Source organism: Heptranchias perlo, chromosome 20 (genome assembly GCF_035084215.1).
Source record: "Heptranchias perlo isolate sHepPer1 chromosome 20, sHepPer1.hap1, whole genome shotgun sequence".
NCBI classification, from domain to species: Eukaryota; Metazoa; Chordata; class Chondrichthyes; order Hexanchiformes; family Hexanchidae; genus Heptranchias; species Heptranchias perlo.
This window is the reverse complement of record NC_090344.1, coordinates 19595940-19620460: the sequence shown is the minus strand read 5'-3', so window position 1 is coordinate 19620460 and position 24521 is coordinate 19595940. Positions and strand designations below refer to the sequence as shown.

The following is a 24521-nucleotide window of genomic DNA, read 5'->3' as shown; positions in this document are numbered from 1 at the left end:
ACTGGGACTCTGAAGCCCCGCCCACTCTTTGTTCCTGGTCACTGGGACCCTGAAGCCCCGCCCACTCTTTGTTCCCGGTCACTGGGACCCTGAAGCCCCGCCCACTCTTTGTTCCCGGTCACTGGGACCCTGAAGCCCCGCCCACTCTTTGTTCCCGATCACTGGGACCCTGAAGCCCCGCCCACTCTTTGTTCCCGGTCACTGGGACCCTGAAGCCCCGCCCACTCTTTGTTCCCGGTCACTGGGACCCTGAAGCCCCGCCCACTCTTTTTTCCCGGTCACTGGGACCCTGAAGCCCCGCCCACTCTTTGTTCCCTGTCACTGGGACTCTGAAGCCCCGCCCACTCTTTGTTCCCGATCACTGGGACCCTGATGCCCCGCCCACTCTTTGTTCCCTGTCACTGGGACTCTGAAGCCCCACCCACTCTTTGTTCCCGATCACTGGGACCCTGAAGCCCCGCCCACTCTTTGTTCCCGGTCACTGGGACCCTGAAGCCCCGCCCACTCTTTGTTCCCGGTCACTGGGACCCTGATGCCCCGCCCACTCTTTGTTCCCGATCACTGGGACCCTGAAGCCCCGCCCACCCCTTGTTCCCGATCACTGGGACCCTGAAGCCCCGCCCACTCTTTGTTCCCGATCACTGGGACCCTGAAACCCCGCCCACTCTTTGTTCCCGATCACTGGGACCCTGATGCCCCGCCCACTCTTTGTTCCCGATCACTGGGACCCTGAAGCCCCGCCCACCCCTTGTTCCCGATCACTGGGACCCTGAAGCCCCGCCCACTCTTTGTTCCCGATCACTGGGACCCTGAAACCCCGCCCACTCTTTGTTCCCGGTCACTGGGACCCTGATGCCCCGCCCACTCTTTGTTCCCGATCACTGGGACCCTGATGCCCCGCCCACTCTTTGTTCCCGATCACTGGGACCCTGAAGCCCCGCCCACTCTTTGTTCCCGGTCACTGCGACACTGAAGCCCCGCCCACTGTTTGCTCCTTACCAAGATGGCCGCGCATGCGCCATAATTCCACCATGACTTCCTCTCCAAAGATGGCGGCTGGGCGGCCGCCTGACGGGCCTGTCACCAAGGTGCAAACACGGGGCCTTTTTACTCTTTTTTGTTGCCTCAAGCCGCCCCCGGGTGTTTGTGAAACTTCCCCGCCCACCCACAGATCCAATTCCTCCCCGGCCTCCGACTCGCCTGTTTCCACTCAGTGAATCTCCACCACTCGCACTGCGCATGCTCATATCGCAGTCCAGTCCTGCCCCTGCGCACTGGTCTCCTGTCGTCATTGATAGGGCACATTCTGAACCGCGGGGGATTCTGGGGAAATGCTCCGCCATTGAAAGCCGGAATTGGTGAACAGAAAATTAATTATTGACATCCCACCGAAGTTGGCGCCAGTGAGTCAACAAACAAAATAAATAAATAAATTGTACAGAAACCCGAGTGCTCGGGCCCTCCCCCGTGGTGCTAAGTTAACTTGCCGCCACTTTTCAGTTGCTAATTCGCACCTCAGGCCCGCCCCGCCCAGTCTGGTTTAATTGCTAAATGTTCTCTAACTATTCAGACCTGTCATTCTCAGGGAAACTTAAAAGCTCACATTTTTTCTGTGTACTACCCGAGAGCCAGTTAATGGCATTAATAAGCTGGTAACAAATTGTATAAAGGTGGAAAGAGGAGAAAAATGCCACGAGCAATACCTCAAAACACAAGGGACCACTTACACTGTGACACCAAATCCAGGGACCACTTACACTGGGACACCAAATCCGGGGACCAATTACACTGGGACACCAAATCCAGGGACCACTTGCACTGGGACACCAAATCCGGGGAACAATTACACTGGGACACCAAATCCGGGCAACAATTACACTGAGACACCAAATCCAGGGACGACTTACACTGAGACATCAAATCCAGGGACCACTTCCATTGGGACACCAAATCCAGGGAAAACGAAGATGGTGACATCCATTTGAATCCTTTTTTTGCACCTTCTCCAGTGCCTCTATATCCTTTTTATAATATGAAGACCAAAACTTTTCACAGTACACCACGTGCAGTCTAATCAAGGTTCCATACAAGTTGAAGATAACTTCTCTGCTTTTCAATACTATGCTCCAGAAATGAACCCCAGTGCTTGGTTTGCTTTTTTGTGGCCTTTTCAACCTGCGTCACTACTTTTAGTGATTTGTGTATCTGTGCCCCGAGAACCCTTTGCTCTTCTAACCCCTTTTAGACTTATTATCCAAGCATTATGCGGCCTCCTTGATCTTGCTACCAAAATGCTCGACTTCTCACTCATCTTTTCAAAATTCCTTTGCCAATTACATCCACATTCTGCAAGTTTATTAATGTCTTCATCAGTATTAATTATACCCACCCCGCCAATCTGGTGTCATCTGTAAATGTTTAAATTGTACATTCATTCCCGAGTCCAAATCGTTTATATAAATTGTGAACAGTGGTCCCAGCACCGATCATTGTGCAACACCACTTTCCACTTTTTACCAGTCTGAGTAGCTGTCAAGAGAAACTTCTTTACAGAGGGAGTTGTGAGATGGTGGAATTCACTTCCAAAGTTCTGTAGTGACAAGTGGTTCTCATGTTTTTTATCCAAAGCAGGCCTCAGCCCAGTCATTGACTCCAAATGTTGATGCAATGGTTCAAGCTAAGAGGTGCCAGGTATCGGGAGCAGCAGTAGCAGTAACTAAAATCTAAATGTAAGTAAGTACCAATAGAGTTCATCTTCATCTATTTCTAGTTTAATAACTTTTGCTGAATGTGGCCCAGGCTAAGTGCCAGGATATCGGATCAGGCTTACCATAGAAAATGAGTTTGACACTCCTGAGATAGACAATGTGAACCAATTACACTCATCCACTAACCCAGCAACTTCTTCAAAAAACTCAAGCAAGTTTGAAAGACACAAACTTCTTTTCCAGAAGCCGCGTTGAGTATCTCTAATGGTCCCTTCTCTTTCCCCGTGATCATAAACAGCATCTCTTAGGATCCATTCAAGCATCTTCCCTCTGATCGAGGTCACACCGATGGGCCTGTCATTCCCCGGCTCTGACTTATCCCCTTTCTTGAAAATGGGAACTGCGTGAGCTACCTTACAATCTCAGGGGACAATCCCTGACTCCATTGAGCAGTTGAAGATACAGGCAAGGGGCTCACAGAGCACCCGTCCCATCTCTTTCAACACCCGTGGGTGGATATCATCTGGATCTGGAACACAAAGTATTTTGAGATTTCATATTTTATCCAAGATGAAATCACTTTCTATTTTAATATTTATGATGTTATTGTCGACAGCACATCCCACAGCTGTAATCCGAGCCTCATCCACAGGAGTGTAGGCTGATGCAAAATAGTCATTTAACAACTCTGCCATAGCCTGGGAATCTGTCCTGAACTGCCTTTCAGTGGCCCTAAAACCATCTTTAATGGTCTTCTGACTCCTGACGTAGCTGGAAAGGCGTTTGCTATTATTCCCACAATTGTGCACCATCTTCTTTTCCAAAGATCTCTGAGCTTCTCTAAGGGCTGCATGTGTCTCCCTCGATTGTGGGTGATATTTGTCCCAATTCTCCTGTAAACTGAATTCATCCTGATCCGATCTGGGTTAAATGTAAGACAGTTCTGGGAGTAAGGAATCATTTACCCCGAGACCCTCACTGACATGTAAAACCCCAGACGGTTCCTTAGTAAGGATTCCTCTGGTTCCTCGGCATATATTTGTCAGGATACTGAAACGCTGCTTTCTTACAGTCCACTCCTGGAGGCCCCACTCCCTGAGCCTGCAACCTTCAGCAGGGTCAGAGGTGGAGTTCCGCAGTGGGAGTGATCCCAGAGTAACTGTCGGGATCGCCCCCACCCTGTGGATGGTCCGGGTTGTGTATTTTTAGTGATCCTGGTGTCGAACACGCACACATCAATAAAACCATGAATTCTGGAAACACACTGCAGGTCCTTCTTTATCTGGAGATCGAATGACTGTTGGATAATTGTACCAGCAGTTAACAGGCTCCTGTGAACTCCTCCCTCTGCTATTTTAATGCAGACTTTAAATCATTTATTTTTAACGGGTATATTTTAAATGAGTTAACGCCTGCCTTAAATGGTAGACTCAGGACTGTCACTCAAACAGTTTAAATCTCCATAGAATAATTACCACAGTCATTTTTAGACTGGATGCCGCACGGTGACTTTGCTATCAGAGAAGAGAGACGAGAAAGACCAAAGTGCCGTTTGCCCTTCTCAGTGTGGCCCTGAAGGACTGTGTCCAGGCTGAAGTTCTGTTCCCACTGGACGAACCTCCCCCTAGATTGTCCTTTCTGAGCTCCAGTCAGGTGAGGCTAAACACTCAGGTGGGAAAGACCAAAATCTACAACAAGGGTTTAAAATAAAGTGGATTTAATAAACAGATATCCAGAATATTAAACTCCAGCCCAGTTATAGGGGTTATTGACATCAGCAGAAACAAATCCCAACTGTCAGAATGAACATGGTTCAGTCCTGGATGGGATTAACAGCAGAATCCAACCCCTGCAGTCATATGTGAACTCGCTGGTGTCTCAGCATGTGTGATGACTGAGTGAATCCCTTCCAGCACATGGAGCAGGTGAACAGTCTCTCCCCAATGGGTGCGAGTTGATGTGTCAGCAGTTCATTTCTGCTTTTAAAGCTCTTCTCACAGTCAGTGAATTAAAAGGTCACTCAATAGTGTGAACAAGTTGATGTCTCAGAAGGTGGGATGAATGAGTGAATCCCTTCCCACACACGGAGCAGGTGAACAGTCTCTCCCAAGTGTGAGTGTGTTGGTGTTTCAGCAGATCATTTGTGCTTTTAAAACACTTCTCACAGTCAGAACATTTAAAGGTCTCTCCCCAGGGTGAGTACGTTGGTGTGTCAGAAGGTGGGATGACCGATTGAATCTCTTCTTACACACGGAGCAGGTGAACGGCCTCTCCCCGGTGTGAGTGCGTTGGTGTCTCAGCAGTTCGTTTCTGCTTTTAAACCTCTTCTCACAGTCAGAACATTTAAAAGGTCTCTCATCAGAGTGAACTCGCTGGTGTGTCAGAAGGTGGGATGACCGAGTGAATCTCTTCCCACACACGGAGCAGATGAACGGCCTCTCCCCAGTGTGAGTGCGTTGGTGTCTCAGCAGTTCGTTTCTGCTTTTAAACCTCTTCTCACAGTCAGAACATTTAAAAGGTCTCTCATCAGAGTGAACTCGTTGGTGTGACAGAAGATGGGATGATCGAGTGAATCTCTTCTTACACACGGAGCAGCAGAATGGTCTCTCCCCAGTGTGAGTGCGTCGATGTCTCAGCAGTTCGTTTCTGCTTTTAAAGCTTTTCTCACAGTCAGAACATTTAAAAGGTCTCTCATCAGAGTGAACTCGCTGGTGTGTCAGCAGGGTGGATGACCGAGTGAATCTCTTCCCAAACACGGAGCAGGTGAACGGCCTCTCCCCAGTGTGAGTGCGTTGGTGTGTCAGCAGATTAACTTTGCTTTTAAACCTCTTCTCACAGTCAGAACATTTAAAAGGTCTCTCCCCTGTGTGAACCCGCTGATGTCTCAGTCGGTGGGATGACCGAGTGAATCCCTTCCCACACACGGAGCAGGTGAACGGCCTCTCCCCAGTGTGAGCCCGCTGGTGTGACAGAAGGTGGGATGACCGAGTGAATCTCTTCTTACACACGGAGCAGGTGAACGGTCTCTCCCCAGTGTGAGTGCGTCGATGTCTCAGCAGTTCGTTTCTGCTTTTAAAGCTTTTCTTACAGTCACAACATTTAAAAGGTCTCTCTTCAGAGTGAACTCGCTGGTGTGTCAGCAGGGTGGATGACTGAGTGAATCTCTTCTTACACTGAGAGCGGGTGAACGGCCTCTCCCCAGTGTGAGTGCGTCGATGTGTCAGCAATTCGTTTCTGATTTTAAATCTCTTCCCACAGTCAGAACATTTAAAAGGCCTCTCCCCAGTGTGAAATCGCTGGTGCGACAGCAGTTCAGATGAAATAGTGAATCCCTTCCCGCACACAGAGCAGGTGAACGGCCTCTCCCCAGTGTGAGCGCGTTGGTGTGTCAGCAGATTCCTTTTGCTTTTAAACCTCTTCCCACAGTCAGAACATTTAAAAGGTCTCTCATCAGTATGAACTCGCTGGTGTGACAGAAGGTGGGATGACTGAGTGAATCTCTTCTGACACACGGAGCAGGAGAACGGCCTCCCCCCAGTGTGAACTCGCTGGTGTATCAGCAGGTGGGATGACTGAGTGAATCTCTTCTTACACACGGAGCAGGAGAACGGCCTCCCCCCAGTGTGAACTCGCTGGTGTATCAGCAGGTGGGATGACTGAGTGAATCTCTTCTTACACACGGAGCAGGAGAACGGCCTCTCCCCAGTGTGAACTCGCTGGTGTGTCACCAGTTCAATTCTGCGTTTAAATCTCTTCTCACAGTCAGAGCATTTAAAAGGTCTCTCAACGGAGTGAACTCGCTGGTGTGACAGAAGGTTGCATAACTGAGTGAATCCCTTCTTACATACGGAGCAGGTGAACGGCCTCTCCCCTGTGTGAACTCGCTGGTGTATCAGGAGGCTGTATGACCGAGCGAATCTCTTCCCACACACGGAGCAGGTGAACGGCCTCTCCCCGGTGTGTTTGCGTCGATGAATTTCCAGCTCTGACGGGTAATTGAATCCCTTCCCACAGTCCCCACATTTCCACGGTTTCTCCGTGGTCCGGGTGTCCTTGTGTCTCTCCAGGTTGGACGATCAGTTGAAGCCTCGTCCACACACAGAACACGTGTACGGTTTCTCCCCGCTGTGAATGGTGTGATGTTTTTTCAGGCTGTTTCACTGGTTAAAGCTCTTTCCACAGTCAGTGCATTGGAACACTCTCACTCGGGTGTTTGAAATCTTCTCCCAGAGACAGAACAGACGAACATTTCTCCTTCCACATACAAAGGCCGATGATATTCAGGTCCTGATGATGCGAATGACTCTGTCAGATCTTGACATGAAGAGGTTTAAAAGTCATCACTGTAAATACAGGATCGAAATTCAGAACAGGCTATGTTAGTGTCCACAGAACATGCTTTCCTCTCTTGTTCCCTCAAAGCTGCAAATCCCCCATCCCGCGCAGTCTCCTTCCTCACTGTGCTGAAATCCAAACCCATCGCATCATCTTTCAGTGGTCCTAAACCATGAGTGAAAGGGTGAGAGAGTGAATGTGAGAGGGTGAATGTGAGAGGGTGAATGTGAGAGGGTGAATGTGAGAGGGCGAATGTGAGAGGGCGAATGTGAGAGGGCGAATGTGAGAGGGCGAATGTGAGAGGGCGAATGTGAGAGAGCGAATGTGAGAGAGCGAATGTGAGAGGGCGAATGTGAGAGGGCGAATGTGAGAGGGCGAATGTGAGAGAGCGAATGTGAGAGATGGAATGTGAGAGAGTGAATGTGAGAGGGTGAATGTGAGAGGGTGAATGTGAGAGCGTGAATGTGAGAGCGTGAATGTGAGAGGGTGAATGGGAGAGGGTGAATGTGAGAGGGTGAATGTGAGAGGGTGAATGGGAGAGGGTGAATGTGAGAGGGTGAATGTGAGAGGGTGAATGTGAGAGGGTGAATGTGAGAGGGTGAATGGGAGAGGGTGAATGCGAGAGGGTGAATGTGAGAGAGCGAATGCGAGAGAGCGAATACGAGAGAGGGAATGCGAGAGAGGGAATGCGAGAGGGTGAATGCGAGAGAGTGAATGCGAGAGAGTGAATGCGAGAGAGGGAATGAGAGAGGGTGAATGTGAGAGGGCGAATGCGAGAGAGCGAATGCGAGAGGGTGAATGCGAGAGAGTGAATGCGAGAGGGTGAATGCGAGAGGGTGAATGTGAGGGAGCGAATGTGAGAGAGCGAATGTGAGAGAGCGAATGTGAGAGGGCGAATGCGAGAGAGCGAATGCGAGAGGGCGAATGCGAGAGGGCGAATGCGAGAGGGCGAATGCGAGAGAGGGAATGCGAGAGAGGGAATGTGAGAGGGCGAATGTGAGAGGGCGAATGTGAGAGGGCGAATGTGAGAGGGGGAATGTGAGAGGGTGAATGTGAGAGGGTGAATGCGAGAGGGTGAATGCGAGAGAGTGAATGCGAGAGAGTGAATGCGAGAGAGGGAATGTGAGAGAGCGAAAGTGAGAGAGCGAAAGTGAGAGAGCGAAAGTGAGAGAGCGAAAGTGGGAGAGCGAAAGTGAGAGAGAGAATGTGAGAGAACGAAAGTGAGAGAGCGAAAGTGAGAGAGCGAATGTGAGAGGGTGAATGTGAGAGAGTGAATGTGAGAGAGTGAATGTGAGAGGGTGAATGTGCGAGAGGGTGAAAATGCAAGAGGGTGAATGTGAGAGAGTGAATGTGAGAGAGGGAATGTGAGAGAGCGAAAGTGAGAGAGCGAATGTGAGAGGGCGAATGTGAGAGAGCGAAAGTGAGAGAGCGAAAGTGAGAGAGCGAATGTGAGAGAGCGAATGTGAGAGGGCGAATGCGGGAGAGCGAATGTGAGAGGGCGAATGTGAGAGAGTGAATGTGAGAGAGTGAATGTGAGAGAGTGAATGTGAGAGGGCGAATGGGAGAGGGCGAATGTGAGAGGGTGAATGTGAGAGGGTGAATGTGAGAGGGTGAATGCGAGAGAGTGAATGCGAGAGGGCGAATGCGAGAGGGCGAATGCGAGAGAGCGAATGTGAGAGGGTGAATGTGAGAGGGTGAATGCGAGAGAGCGAATGTGAGAGAGCGAATGTGAGAGAGCGAAAGTGGGAAGGCGAATGTGAGAGGGCGAATGTGAGAGGGCGAATGTGAGAGGGCGAATGTGAGAGGGCGAATGTGAGAGGGTGAAAATGCGAGAGAGTGAATGTGAGAGGGCGAATGTGAGAGGGTGAATGTGAGAGGGCGAATGTGAGAGAGCGAATGTGAGAGGGTGAAAATGCGAGAGAGTGAATGTGAGAGGGCAAATGGGAGAGGGTGAATGGGAGAGGGTGAATGGGAGAGGGTGAATGTGAGAGGGCGAATGTGAGAGAGCGAATGTGAGAGGGTGAAAATGCGAGAGAGTGAATGTGAGAGGGCGAATGTGAGAGGGCGAATGTGAGAGGGTGAATGTGAGAGGGCGAATGCGAGAGGGCGAATGCGAGAGGGCGAATGCGAGAGGGCGAATGCGAGAGGGCGAATGTGAGAGGGCGAATGTGAGAGGGTGAATGTGAGAGAGTGAATGTGAGAGGGCGAATGTGAGAGGGCGAATGTGAGAGGGCGAATGTGAGAGGGCGAATGTGAGAGGGCGAATGTGAGAGGGCGAATGTGAGAGGGTGAATGTGAGAGGGCGAATGTGAGAGGGCGAATGGGAGAGGGTGAATGTGAGAGGGCGAATGTGAGAGAGCGAATGTGAGAGGGTGAAAATGCGAGAGAGTGAATGTGAGAGGGCGAATGGGAGAGGGCGAATGGGAGAGGGTGAATGTGAGAGGGCGAATGTGAGAGAGCGAATGTGAGAGGGTGAAAATGCGAGAGAGTGAATGTGAGAGGGCGAATGTGAGAGGGCGAATGCGAGAGGGCGAATGCGAGAGAGCGAATGCGAGAGGGCGAATGCGAGAGGGCGAATGCGAGAGGGCGAATGCGAGAGGGCGAATGTGAGAGGGCGAATGCGAGAGGGCGAATGTGAGAGGGTGAAAATGCGAGAGGGTGAATGTGAGAGAGTGAATGTGAGAGGGTGAATGTGAGAGGGTGAATGTGAGAGAGTGAATGTGAGAGGGTGAAAATGCGAGAGGGTGAATGTGAGAGAGCGAATGTGAGAGGGTGAATGTGAGAGAGGGAATGTGAGAGGGTGAAAATGCGAGAGGGTGAATGTGAGAGAGTGAATGTGAGAGAGCGAATGTGAGAGGGCGAATGTGAGAGGGCGAATGTGAGAGCGTGAATGTGAGAGGGTGAATGTCAGAGGGCGAATGTGAGAGGGTGAATGTGAGAGGGCGAATGTGAGAGGGTGAATGTGAGAGAGGGAATGTCAGAGGGCGAATGTGAGAGAGCGAATGTGAGAGAGCGAATGTGAGAGAGCGAAAGTGGGAGGGCGAATGTGAGACGGCGAATGTGAGAGGGCGAATGTGAGAGGGTGAAAATGCGAGAGAGTGAATGTGAGAGGGCGAATGTGAGAGGGTGAATGTGAGAGGGCGAATGTGAGAGGGCGAATGTGAGAGAGCGAATGTGAGAGGGTGAAAATGCGAGAGAGTGAATGTGAGAGGGTGAATGTGAGAGGGTGAATGTGAGAGGGTGAATGTGAGAGGGCGAATGCGAGAGGGCGAATGCGAGAGGGCGAATGCGAGAGGGCGAATGCGAGAGAGCGAATGCGAGAGGGCGAATGCGAGAGGGCGAATGCGAGAGGGCGAATGCGAGAGGGCGAATGCGAGAGAGTGAATGTGAGAGGGTGAATGTGAGAGAGTGAATGTGAGAGAGTGAATGTGAGAGGGCGAATGTGAGAGAGCGAATGTGAGAGGGTGAAAATGCGAGAGAGTGAATGTGAGAGGGCGAATGTGAGAGGGTGAAAATGCGAGAGGGTGAATGTGAGAGAGCGAATGTGAGAGGGTGAATGTGAGAGAGGGAATGTGAGAGGGTGAAAATGCGAGAGGGTGAATGTGAGAGAGCGAATGTGAGAGGGCGAATGTGAAAGGGCGAATGTGAGAGGGTGAATGTGAGAGAGGGAATGTGAGAGGGCGAATGTGAGAGCGTGAATGTGAGAGGGTGAATGTGAGAGGGCGAATGTGAGAGGGTGAATGTCAGAGGGCGAATGTGAGAGGGTGAATGTCAGAGGGCGAATGTGAGAGGGCGAATGTGAGAGGGTGAATGTGAGAGAGGGAATGTCAGAGGGCGAATGTGAGAGGGTGAATGTGAGAGGGCGAATGTGAGAGGGTGAATGTGAGAGGGTGAATGTGAGAGGGTGAATGTGAGAGAGGGAATGAGAGAGTGAATGTGAGAGGGTGAATGTGAGAGAGTGAATGTGAGAGAGTGAATGTGAGAGGGTGAATGTGAGAGGGCGAATGTGAGAGGGCGAATGTGAGAGGGCGAATGTGAGAGGGCGAATGTGAGAGAGCGAATGTGAGAGAGCGAATGTGAGAGGGTGAATGTGGGAGGGTGAATGTGAGAGAGTGAATGTCAGAGGGTGAATGCGAGAGGGGGAATGCGAGAGGGCGAATGCGAGAGGGCGAATGCGAGAGGGCGAATGTGAGAGGGCGAATGCGAGAGAGCGAATGCGAGAGGGCGATTGCGAGGGAGCGAATGCGAGAGGGCGAATGCGAGAGAGCGAATGCGAGAGGGTGAATGTGAGAGGGCGAATGTGAGCGGGCGAATGTGAGAGGGCGAATGTGAGAGAGCGAATGTGAGAGAGTGAATGTGAGAGAGTGAATGGGAGAGAGTGAATGTGAGAGAGTGAATGGGAGAGAGTGAATGTCAGAGGGTGAATGTCAGAGGGTGAATACGAGAGGGGGAATGCGAGAGAGTGAATGCGAGAGAGGGAATGAGAGAGTGAATGTGAGAGAGTGAAAGTGAGAGAGTGAATGTGAGAGAGTGAATGGGAGAGAGTGAATGTCAGAGGGTGAATGTCAGAGGGTGAATACGAGAGGGGGAATGCGAGAGAGTGAATGCGAGAGGGCGAATGTGAGAGGGCGAATGTGAGAGGGCGAATGTGAGAGGGCGAATGCGAGAGAGCGAATGCGAGAGGGCGAATGTGAGAGGGCGAATGCGAGAGGGCGAATGCGAGAGAGGGAATGCGAGAGAGGGAGTGAGAGAGTGAATGCGAGAGAGTGAATGCGAGAGAGTGAATGCGAGAGAGGGAATGCGAGAGAGGGAATGCGAGAGAGGGAATGCGAGAGAGGGAATGCGAGAGAGCGAATGCGAGAGGGCGAATGCGAGAGGGCGAATGCGAGAGAGCGAATGCGAGAGAGGGAATGCGAGAGAGGGAATGCGAGAGAGGGAATGCGACAGAGTGAATGCGACAGAGTGAATGCGACAGAGTGAATGCGACAGAGTGAATGCGAGAGGGTGAATGCGAGAGGGTGAATGCGAGAGGGTGAATGCGAGAGGGCGAATGCGAGAGAGGGAATGTGAGAGAGTCAATGTGAGAGGGTGAATGCGAGAGGGTGAATGCGAGAGGGTGAATGCGAGAGGGTGAATGTGAGAGAGCGAATGTGAGAGGGCGAATGTGAGAGAGGGAATGTGAGAGAGTCAATGTGAGAGGGCGAATGTGAGAGGGCGAATGTGAGAGGGCGAATGTGAGAGGGCGAATGTGAGAGAGGGAATGTGAGAGAGCGAATGCTGAGAATCCCAACGTGGTCAGTTTTCGGTAAAATATTAAGATGCCTACGTGGCAAAGAAGCAGAATGTAAAATGGTTAGAAAGGGTTAATTAGTTAGTAACTGAGATTGGTACAGGTGGCCTGGCCTCCTGCTGGGCCATATGTTTGCGTAGTCAGCAGGTTTGCATGGTCTTAGCAATGTCGAGTGTTTGATGTGATTCAAGGACTGGTCTGAATGTCTCCATGTTTATGGCAGATCAATATAGGTAACGAGCTTAGCCAAAGTTGAAAGACATTCCAGGTTGGGAGATAAGGAACAGAAGGAACAGGGAAGAACATTCCAAGTTGGAAGGTGAGGAAGTCTCCCCTTTGATGTCTAACAGCAACATGGTCAGCACATGGACGATTTATGATTGGCCGGAAATAATGGAACCTCGCATGGCAACCTGTGCCCGGCTTATGATTGGTGTTGACCCTCGTTAAGTATGTTCCAACCCCTATTGATTGTATAAAAACGTGTGGATTTCTGTATGTTTTTGTTCTTGCTCTGCCAGCATAGAGGGACTCTATCAGGAGTCCAAATCAATGCTGCAGACTAAGAACCCTGCTATTAAAGTTGTGCTGAACTTTAAAATGTATTCGACTTCAGTTTCCTGAACCAGACTGAGGGGAAAGAATCCGGATCGTCAATGCGAGAGGGCGAATGTGAGAGGGTGAATGTGAGAGGGCGAATGTGAGAGGGCGAATGTGAGAGGGCGAATGTGAGAGAGCGAATGCGATTGGGTGAATGTGAGAGAGTGAATGTGAGAGAGCGAATGTGAGAGGGCGAATGTGAGAGAGCGAATGTGAGAGGGCGAATGTGAGAGGGCGAATGTGAGAGGGCGAATGTGAGAGGGCGAATGTGAGAGGGCGAATGTGAGAGGGCGAATGTGAGAGGGCGAATGTGAGAGAGCGAATGCGATTGGGTGAATGTGAGAGAGTGAATGTGAGAGAGCGAATGTGAGAGGGCGAATGTGAGAGGGCGAATGTGAGAGGGCGAATGTGAGAGGGCGAATGTGAGAGGGCGAATGTGAGAGGGCGAAAGTGAGAGGGAAAGTGAGAGGGTGAATGTGAGAGGGCGAATGTGAGAGGGCGAATGTGAGAGGGCGATTGTGAGAGGGCGAATGTGAGAGGGCGAATGTGAGAGGGCGAATGTGAGAGGGCGAATGTGAGAGGGCGAATGTGAGAGAGGGAATGTGAGCGTGAATGTGAGAGGGCGAATGTGAGAGGGCGAATGTGAGAGGGCGAATGTGAGAGGGCGAATGTGAGAGGGCGAATGTGAGAGTGGGAATGTGAGAGTGAATGTGAGAGAGCGAATGTGAGAGGGCGAATGTGAGAGGGCGAATGTGAGAGGGCGAATGTGAGAGGGCGAATGTGAGAGGGCGAATGCGAGAGGGCGAATGCGAGAGGGCGAATGCGAGAGAGGGAATGCGAGAGAGGGAATGCGAGAGGGTGAATGCGAGAGAGTGAATGCGAGAGCGTGAATGCGAGAGCGTGAATGCGAGAGGGTGAATGCGAGAGGGTGAATGCGAGAGAGGGAATGCGAGAGGGTGACTCTGAGAGGGTGAATGTGAGAGGGTGAATGTGAGAGAGTGAATGTGAGAGAGTCAATGTGAGAGAGTGAATGTGAGAGAGTGAATGTGAGAGGGTGAATGTGAGAGGGGGAATGTGAGAGAGTGAATGTGAGAGAGTGAATGTGAGAGAGTGAATGTGAGAGAGTGAATGTGAGAGGGCGAATCTGAGAGGGCGAATGCGCGAGAGGGAATGCGAGAGGGTGACTGTGAGAGGGTGAATGTGAGAGGGTGAATGTGAGAGGGTGAATGTGAGAGGGTGAATGTGAGAGGGTGAATGTGAGAGGGTGAATGTGAGAGAGTGAATGAGAGAGAGTGAATGTGAGAGGGTGAATGTGAGAGGGTGAATGTGAGAGGGTGAATGTGAGAGGGTGAATGTGAGAGGGTGAATGTGAGAGGGTGAATGTGAGAGAGTGAATGAGAGAGAGTGAATGTGAGAGGGTGAATGTGAGAGGGTGAATGTGAGAGGGTGAATGTGAGAGAGTGAATGAGAGAGAGTGAATGTGAGAGGGTGAATGTGAGAGGGTGAATGTGAGAGGGTGACTGTGAGAGAGTGACTGAGAGAGAGTGACTGTGAGAGAGCGAATGTGAGAGGGTGAATGTGAGAGAGTGAATGTGAGAGGGTGAATGTGAGAGGGTGAATGCGAGAGAGCGAATGCGAGAGGGTGAATGTGAGAGGGTGAATGTGAGAGAGTGAATGTGAGAGAGCGAATGTGAGAGGGTGAATCTGAGAGGGCGAATGTGAGAGAGTGAATGTGAGAGAGCGAATGTGAGAGGGCGAATGTGAGAGGGTGAATGTGAGAGAGTGAATGTGAGAGAGTGAATGTGAGAGGGTGAATGTGAGAGGGTGAATGTGAGAGAGTGAATGTGAGAGAGTGAATCTGAGAGGGCGAATGCGAGAGAGGGAATGCGAGAGAGCGAATGCGAGAGAGCGAATGCGAGAGAGCGAATGCGAGAGGGTGACTCTGAGAGGGTGAATGTGAGAGAGTGAATGTGAGAGAGTGAATGTGAGAGAGTGAATGTGAGCGAGTGAGTGTGAGAGAGTGAGTGTGAGAGGGTGAATGTGAGAGAGTGAATGTGAGAGGGCGAATGTGAGAGGGCGAATGTGAGAGAGTGAATGTGAGAGAGTGAATGTGAGAGGGCGAATGTGAGAGGGTGAATGTGAGAGGGTGAATGTGAGAGGGTGAATGTGAGAGAGTGAATGAGAGAGAGTGAATGTGAGAGAGTGAATGTGAGAGTGAATCTGAGAGGGCGAATGCGAGAGAGCGAATGCGAGAGGGTGACTCTGAGAGGGTGAATGTGAGAGAGCGAATGCGAGAGGGTGAATGTGAGAGAGTGAATGTGAGAGGGTGAATGTGAGAGAGTGAATGTGAGAGGGTGAATGTGAGAGGGTGAATGTGAGAGAGTGAATGTGAGAGAGCGAATGTGAGAGGGTGAATCTGAGAGGGCGAATGTGAGAGAGTGAATGTGAGAGAGCGAATGTGAGAGGGCGAATGTGAGAGGGTGAATGTGAGAGAGTGAATGTGAGAGAGTGAATGTGAGAGAGTGAATGTGAGAGGGTGAATGTGAGAGAGTGAATGTGAGAGAGCGAATGTGAGAGGGTGAATCTGAGAGGGCGAATGTGAGAGAGTGAATGTGAGAGAGCGAATGTGAGAGGGCGAATGTGAGAGGGTGAATGTGAGAGAGTGAATGTGAGAGAGTGAATGTGAGAGGGTGAATGTGAGAGGGTGAATGTGAGAGAGTGAATGTGAGAGAGTGAATGTGAGAGGGTGAATGTGAGAGGGTGAATGTGAGAGAGTGAATGTGAGAGAGTGAATCTGAGAGGGCGAATGCGAGAGAGGGAATGCGAGAGAGGGAATGCGAGAGAGGGAATGCGAGAGAGCGAATGCGAGAGAGCGAATGCGAGAGGGTGACTCTGAGAGAGTGAATGTGAGAGAGTGAATGTGAGAGAGTGAATGTGAGCGAGTGAGTGTGAGAGAGTGAGTGTGAGAGGGTGAATGTGAGAGAGTGAATGTGAGAGGGCGAATGTGAGAGGGCGAATGTGAGAGAGTGAATGTGAGAGAGTGAATGTGAGAGGGCGAATGTGAGAGGGCGAATGTGAGAGGGCGAATGCGAGAGGGCGAATGCGAGAGAGCGAATGCGAGAGGGCGAATGTGAGAGAGGGAATGCGAGAGGGCGAATGCGAGAGGGCGAATGCGAGAGAGCGAATGCGAGTGAGCGAATGCGAGAGGGCGAATGCGAGAGGGCAAATGCGAGAGAGGGAATGCGAGAGAGGGAATGCGAGAGAGGGTGAATGTGAGAGAGTGAATGTGAGAGAGTGAAGGTGAGAGAGTGAAGGTGAGAGAGTGAAGGTGAGAGAGTGAAGGTGAGAGAGTGAAGGTGAGAGAGAGAATGTGAGAGAGAGAATGAGAGAGGACGAATGAGAGAGTGAATGTGAGAGGGCGAATGCGAGAGGGCGAATGCGAGAGGGCGAATGTGAGAGAGAGAATGTGAGAGAGAGAATGTGAGAGAGAGAATGAGAGAGGACGAATGAGAGAGTGAATGTGAGAGGGTGAATGTGAGAGGGTGAATGTGAGAGGGCGAATGTGAGAGGGCGAATGTGAGAGGGCGAATGTGAGAGAGTGAATGTGAGAGGGCGAATGTGAGAGAGCGAATGTGAGAGAGCGAATGTGAGAGCGTGAATGTGAGAGAGTGAATGTGAGAGCGTGAATGTGAGAGCGTGAATGTGAGAGGGCGAATGTGAGAGGGCGAATGTGAGAGGGCGAATGTGAGAGGGCGAATGTGAGAGGGCGAATGTGAGAGGGCGAATGTGAGAGAGGGCGAATGTGAGAGGGTGAATGTGAGAGGGCGAATGTGAGAGCGTGAATGTGAGAGGGCGAATGTGAGAGGGCGAATGTGAGAGGGTGAATGTGAGAGAGTGAATGTGAGAGGGCGAATGTGAGAGGGTGAATGTGAGAGGACGAATGAGAGAGTGAATGTGAGAGGGTGAATGTGAGAGGGTGAATGTGAGAGGGTGAATGTGAGAGGACGAATGAGAGGGTGAATGTGAGAGGGTGAATGTGAGAGGACGAATGAGAGAGGGCGAATGTGAGAGGGCGAATGTGAGAGGGAGAATGGGAGAGGGCGAATGTGAGAGGGTGAATGTGAGAGGGCGAATGTGAGAGGGCGAATGGGAGAGGGTGAATGGGAGAGGGCGAATGTGAGAGGGCGAATGTGAGAGGGCGAATGTGAGAGGGTGAATGGGAGAGGGCGAATGTGAGAGGGTGAATGTGAGAGGGCGAATGCGAGAGGGTGAATGTGAGAGAGTGAAGGTGAGAGAGAGAATGTGAGAGAGAGAATGAGAGAGGACGAATGTGAGAGAGTGAATGTGAGAGGGCGAATGTGAGAGGGCGAATGTGAGAGGGCGAATGTGAGAGGGCGAATGTGAGAGGGCGAATGTGAGAGGGCGAATGTGAGAGGGCGAATGTGAGAGGGCGAATGTGAGAGGGCGAATGTGAGAGGGCGAATGTGAGAGGGCGAATGTGAGAGGGCGAATGTGAGAGGGCGAACGTGAGAGAGGGAACGTGAGAGGGCGAACGTGAGAGGGCGAATGTGAGAGGGCGAATGTGAGAGGGCGAATGTGAGAGCGTGAATGTGAGAGGGCGAATGTGAGAGGGCGAATGTGAGAGGGCGAATGTGAGAGAGCGAATGTGAGAGGGTGAATGTGAGAGGGTGAATGTGAGAGGGCGAATGTGAGAGGGCGAATGTGAGAGGGCGAATGTGAGAGGGCGAATGTGAGAGGGCGAATGTGAGAGGGTGAATGTGAGAGTGAATGTGAGAGGGCGAATGTGAGAGAGCGAATGTGAGAGGGTGAATGTGAGAGAGTGAATGTGAGAGGGTGAATGTGAGAGGGCGAATGTGAGAGGGCGAATGTGAGAGCGTGAATGTGAGAGGGTGAATGTGAGAGGGTGAATGTGAGAGGGTGAATGTGAGAGGGTGAATGTGAGAGAGTGAATGTGAGAGGGCGAATGTGAGAGGGCGAATGTGAGAGGGCGAATGTGAGAGGGCGAATGTGAGAGGGCGAATGTGAGAGGGCGAATGTGAGAGGGCGAATGTGAGAGGGTGAATGTGAGAGCGTGAATGTGAGCGCGTGAATGTGAGAGGGCGAATGAGAGAGTGAATGTGAGAGGGTGAATGTGAGAGGGCGAATGTGAGAGGGCGAATGTGAGAGGGCGAATGTGAGAGGGCGAATGTGAGAGGGCGAATGTGAGAGGGCGAATGTGAGAGGGCGAATGTGAGAGGGCGAATGTGAGAGGGCGAATGTGAGAGCGTGAATGTGAGAGCGTGAATGTGAGAGGGTGAATGTGAGAGAGTGAATGTGAGAGGACGAATGAGAGAGTGAATGTGAGAGGGTGAATGTGAGAGGGTGAATGTGAGAGGGCGAATGTGAGAGGGTGAATGTGAGAGGACGAATGAGAGAGGGCGAATGGGAGAGGGCGAATGGGAGAGGGCGAATGGGAGAGGGCGAATGCGAGAGAGGGAATGCGAGAGAGGGAATGCGAGAGAGGGAATGCGAGAGAGGGAATGCGAGAGGGCGAATGCGAGAGGGCGAATGCGAGAGAGGGAATGCGAGAGGGCGAATGCGAGAGGGCGAATGCGAGAGAGCCAATGCGAGAGAGGGAATGCGAGAGAGGGAATGCGAGAGAGGGAATGCGAGAGGGCGAATGCGAGAGGGCGAATGCGAGAGAGGGCGAATGCGAGAGGGCGAATGCGAGAGAGCCAATGCGAGAGGGCGAATGCGAGAGAGCGAATGCGAGAGAGCGAATGCGAGAGGGTGAATGCGAGAGATTGAATGGGAGAGGGCGAATGGGAGAGGGTGAATGTGAGAGAGGGAATGTGAGAGAGGGAATGTGAGAGAGGGTGAATGTGAGAGAGGGAAGGTGAGAGAGGGAATGCGAGAGAGTGAATGCGAGAGAGTGAATGCGAGAGAGTGAATGCGAGAGGGTGAATGCGAGAGAGGGAATGCGAGAGAGGGTGAATGTGAGAGAGTGAAGGTGAGAGAGTGAAGGTGAGAGAGTGAATGCGAGAGGGTGAATGCGAGAGGGCGAATGCGAGAGAGGGAATGCGAGAGAGGGTGAATGTGAGAGTGAAGGTGAGAGAGTGAAGGTGAGAGAGTGAATGCGAGAGAATGAATGCGAGAGAGTGAATGCGAGAGAGTGAATGCGAGAGGGTGAATGCGAGAGGGTGAATGAGAGAGAGTGAATGCGAGAGAGTGAATGCGAGAGAGTGAATGCGAGAGAGTGAATGCGAGAGAGTGAATGCGAGAGAGTGAATGCGAGAGGGTGAATGCGAGAGGTTGAATGCGAGAGAGTGAATGCGAGAGGGTGAATGCGAGAGGGTGAATGCGAGAGAGTGAATGCGAGAGAGTGAATGCGAGAGGTTGAATGTGAGAGAGTGAATGCGAGAGAGTGAATGCGAGAGGGTGAATGCGAGAGAGTGAATGCGAGAGGGTGAATGCGAGAGGGTGAATGCGAGAGGGTGAATGCGAGAGAGTGAATGCGAGAGGGTGAATGCGAGAGGGTGAATGCGAGAGAGTGAATGCGAGAGAGTGAATGCGAGAGGTTGAATGTGAGAGAGTGAATGCGAGGGAGTGAATGCGAGAGAGTGAATGCGAGAGGTTGAATGCGAGAGGGTGAATGCGAGAGGGTGAATGCGAGAGGGTGAATGCGAGAGGGTGAATGCGAGAGGGTGAATGCGAGAGAGTGAATGTGAGAGGGCGAATGCGAGAGGGTGAATGTGAGAGGGTGAATGCGAGAGGGTGAATGCGAGAGAGCGAATGCGAGAGAGTGAATGTGAGAGAGAGAATGTGAGAGAGTGAATGTGAGAGATTGAATGAGAGAGGGTGAATTGGAGAGGGTGAATAGGAGAGGGTGAATAGGAGAGGGTGAATAGGAGAGGGTGAATGCGAGAGGGTGAATGCGAGAGGGTGAACGCGAGAGAGTGAACGCGAGAGAGTGAACGCGAGAGAGTGAACGCGAGAGAGCGAACGCGAGAGCGAATGTGAGAGGGTGAATGTGAGAGTGGGAATGTGAGAGAGGGAATGTGAGTCCAGCAGTGGGCTCGGTGTGGAGAATGAAGTGGGGCAGGTGGAGCATGTTTCAGTGGGGCAGCAGTGATCATAATCTCATTGGGTTTAGAATAGTTACGGAAAAGGACAAGGAACAAACAAATGTGAAAATACTGAACCGATTGGAGGGCAAATTCCAATGAGTTAAAAAGGGATCTTGTCCAGGTGGATTGGAATCAAAAATTGGCAACAATATTAATTGAACAATGGGAGGCCTTGAAGGAGGAGTTGGTTCAGGTCCAGAGTGGACAGATCCCTACGGGAGAGAAAGGAAGGGCATCCAAAGCTCGAGCTCCCTGGATGACTCAAGAAAGGAATCTTACAACACCAGGTTATAGTCCAACAAATTTATTTTAAAATCACAAGCTTTCGGAGATTATCTCCTTCGTCAGATGAATCTCCACATCATGATGACTAAAGAGATAGAGATTAAAATGAAACAGAAAAAGGAGGCTTATGACGAATGTAAGGTTCATAATACAGTAGTGAACCAGGCTGAACAAAGAAAGTACAGAGGAGATCTAAAAAAGGGAATAAGAGGTGCAAAGAGAGAGTATGAGAATAGATTGGTGGTTAACATGAAAGGGAATCCAAAAGTCTTTTATAAACATACAAACAGTAAAAGGGGAGTCAAAGGAAGGGTGGGGTCGATTAGGGACAAAAAAGGAGATCTTCTTGTGGAGGCAGAGGGCATGGCTGAGGCACTAAATGAGTACTTTACATCCGTCTTCACCAGAGAAGAGGATTCTGCCATTGTACAGTAAAGGAGGAGGTAGTAGTGATATTGGAGACGATAAAAATAGATAAAGAGGAGGTACTTAAAAGACTGGCAGTGCTCAAAGTAAAAAAGTCTTTCGGTCCAGATGGGATGCCTCCGAGATTACTGAGGGAAGTAAGGGTGTAGATAGCGGAGGCTCTGACCACAATCTTCCAATCCTCCTTGGATATGGGAGTGGTGTCTGAGGAATGGAGGATTGCAAGTGTCACACCCCTGTTCAAGAATATGGGAGAGGGATAAACCCAGCAATTACAGGCCAGTCAGCCTAACGTCGGTGGTGGGAAACTTCTCGAGGCCAGAATCCGGGACAAAATTAATTCTCACTTGGAAGAACGTGGGTTAATAAATGACAGTCAATATAGATTTGTTAAAAGTAGATTTGTTAAAAGTAAAATCATTTAATTTGATTGAGTTCTTCAATGAAATAACGGAGAGGGTTGATGAGGGTAGTGCACTCGATGTTGTGTATACGGACATTTAAAAGGCGTTTGGTAAAGTACCACCGAATGGACCTGTTGGTAAAATTGAAGCCAATAGCAGCATGGGTGCAAAATTGGCTGAGAGACAGAATGCAGAGAGCAGTGGTGAACCGTTGTTTCACAGACTGGAAGGAAGTATACAGTGGTGTTCCGCAGGGGTTGGTGTTAGGACCATGACTCTTTTTGATATATATTGATGGCCTGGACGTGTAAGTAGTGGGGTGCTGCAAGGATCAGTGCTTGGGCCTCAGCTATTTACAATATATATCAATGACTTCGATGATGGGACCAAGTGTGATGTATCCAAGTTTGCTGACGACATGAAGCTAGGTGGGAAAGTAAACTGTGAGGTGGACACAAAGAGTCTGCAAAGGGATATAGACAGGTTAAGTGAGTGGGCAAGAAGGTGGAAGATAGAGTATAATGTGGGGAAATGTGAGGTTATTCACTTTGGTAGGGAGAATAGAAAAACAGAATTTTTAAAATGGTGAGAAACTATTAAATGTTGGTGTCCAGAGAGATTTGGGTGTCCTCGTACAAGAAACACCGAAAGATAACATGCAGGTACAGCGAGCAATTCGGAAGGTAAATAGAATGTTGGAATTTATTGCAAGGGGGTTGGAGTAGAAGAATAAGGAAGTCTTGTTGCAATTGTACAGGGCTTTGGTGAGACCACACCTGGAATACTGTGGACAGTTGTGCTCTCCTTATCTGAGGAAGGGCATATGCAGCGAAGGTTCACAGGATTGATTCCTGGGATGAGACAGTTGTCCAATGAGGAGAAATTGAACAGAATGGGCCTATACTCTCTGGAGTTCAGAAGAATGTTAGATATTTTATCAGTACATTAAGAACAAGAGGATAGCTCAGGAAAAGGTGGGACCTATCAGGGATGATAAGGGTAACTTGTGTGTCGAAGCAGAACATGTGGGTAGGGTTTGAAATGAATATTTTTTCTCCGTATTGACAAAGGAACAGGATGATCCGGACATAGTAGTTAAAAGAGGACAGGTGTGAAATATTGGATAAGGTAAACATGACGAGAGAGGAAGTACCAGAGGGACTGGAATCCTTGAAAGTTGATAAGTCACCAGGGCCGGATGGATTGTTTCCTAGGCTATTAGAGGAAGCCAGGGAGGAAATAGCGGATGCTCTGAGGATCATTTTCCAATCCTCACTAGATACAGGGGAGGTACCAGAAGACTGGAAGACTGCAAACGTAAGACCATTGTTTAAAAAGGTTACAAGGGAAAGACCGAACAATTATAGGCCGGTCAGTCTTACCTCGGTGGTGGGCAAACTATTACAATCAATACTGAGAGATAGGATAAACTGTCACTTGGAAAGGCATGGTTTAATTAGGGATAGTCAGCAAGGATTTGTTCAGGGAAGGTCATGCCTTCCAAATCTGATTAAATTATTTGAGGAAGTGACAAGGAGGATTGATGAGGGTCGTGCTGTTGGATGTTGTCTACATGGATTGTAGCAAGGCATTTGACAAGGTCCCACGTGGCAGACTGGTCAGAAAGGTAAAAGCCCATGGGATACAGGGAAATGTGGTGAATTAGATCCAAAATTGGCTCAGTAACAGGAAACAAAGGGTAAAAGTTGATGGATATCTTTGCGAATGGAAATCTGTTTCCAGTGGTGTGCCATCGGGCTCAGTGTTGGGTCCCTGCTGTTTGTGGTATATCTTAATGATTTGGACTTGAATGTCGGGAGCATGATAGGCAAATGTGCAGATAATACAAAAACTTTTTTACCCAGAGGGTGGTGGGTGCATGGAATTCACTGCCCGAATTGGTGGCAGAGGTAGGGACCCTCAACTCTTTTAAAAAGTACCTGGACCTGCACCTAAAGTGCTGTAAGCTGCAGGGCTACGGACCGGGTGCTGGAAGGTGGGATTAGAATGGGCACCTGGTTGTTCTTCGAGCCGGCGCGGACACAATGGGCCGAATGGCCCCTTTCTGTGCTGTATCTTTTCTATGGTTCTAGGAATGAGAGGTGATCTCATTGAAACTTGTAAGATTCTGAGAGGGCTTGAGAGGGTACATACTGAGAGGATGCTTCCCCTGGCTGGAGAGTGTCGAAGTACTAGCACTGTCTCAGGATAAGGGGTCGGCCATTTAAGACTGAGATGAGAAGGAATTTCATCACTGAGAGGGTTGTAAATCTTTGGAATTCTCTCCCTCAGAGGGCTGTGGATGCACAGTCGTTGAGTATATGCAAGGCTGAGATTGATAGATTTTTGGACTCGAAGGGAATCAAGGGATATGTGGATTGCTCCCTGACCGATCACCATTTCTCCTTCATCTTCAGACGCTCCCTGACCTTCACCATTTCTCCTGCATACACAGACGCTCCTTGCCCGATCACCATTTCTCAATTCATCGACAGAATCCCCCGACCTTCACCATTTCTTTTTCATTTACAGACGCTCCCCGATCTGTCATCATTTATCGTCTATTTGCAGATGCTCCCTGACCGATCACCACTTATCCTTCATTTACAGACTCTCCCTGACTGATCACCATTTCTCCTTCATTTACAGATACTCCCTGACCGATCACCATTTCTCCTTCATTTACAGATACTCCCTGACCGATCATCATTTCTCCTTCATTGACAGACACTTCCTGACCGATCACCATTTCTTCATCATTTACAGACGCTCCCTGACCCGTCACCATTTCTCCTTCATTTACAGATTCTTCCTGCCTTATCACCATTTCTCCTTCATTTACAGACGCTCCCTGACCGATCACCATTTCTCCTTCATTTACAGACGCTCCCTGACCGATCACCATTTCTCCTTCATTTACAGACGCTCCCTGACCGATCACCATTTCTCCTTCATTTACAGACGCTCCCTGACCGATCACCATTTCTCCTTCATTTACAGACGCTCCCTGACCGATCACCATTTCTCCTTCATTTACAGACGCTCCCTGACCGATCACCATTTCTCCTTCATTTACAGACGCTCCCTGATTCGATGAGTCACGAGGTTTGACGCTGACTCTGCGCATGCTCGGAGGCCGCGGGCCGTGTGTCGAGTTTCGGGTCTGATCTAAACCGGAGCCCCCGGAGTGTAGAGAGAGAGAGGAGAATGTTCACTGTTTGATATTCGGGCCCGGGGCCGCACTCGGGGTTTGTGAAGCCCCCGCCCCCTCCCCCGGGGTTTATTAACCCGCTCCCCCCGCCCATCTCTCACCTGTTGCGGACACGATCTCGGCCTCACTCCCCGC

General features: G+C 50.3%; 1 protein-coding gene across 1 annotated transcript; it reads right to left on the bottom strand.

Moving 5' to 3' along the window:
• Positions 1-4408: 4408 nt before the first annotated feature.
• On the bottom strand, positions 4409-24041 carry LOC137335548 (zinc finger protein 268-like). The gene is made up of 2 exons (XM_068000866.1): positions 23915-24041; positions 4409-6768 (listed from the first exon to the last, which is right to left on the bottom strand). The coding sequence occupies exons 1-2, from the start codon at positions 24039-24041 to the stop codon at positions 4838-4840; spliced, it is 2058 nt and encodes a 685-aa protein (XP_067856967.1). The 3' UTR covers positions 4409-4837.
• Positions 24042-24521: the final 480 nt, after the last annotated feature.

What these genes read in the sequence shown, in the direction of transcription:
- LOC137335548 (XM_068000866.1), bottom strand. Translation starts at nt 24,041, where the DNA reads ATGGTGATCGGTCAGGGAGCGTCTGTAAATGAAGGAGAAATGGTGATA. An exon ending in TGATGAAGAAATGGTGATCG is followed by an intron (nt 6,769 to 23,914) that starts GTCAGGAAGTGT and finishes CCAACCTGGAGA; the next exon opens with GACACAAGGACACCCGGACC.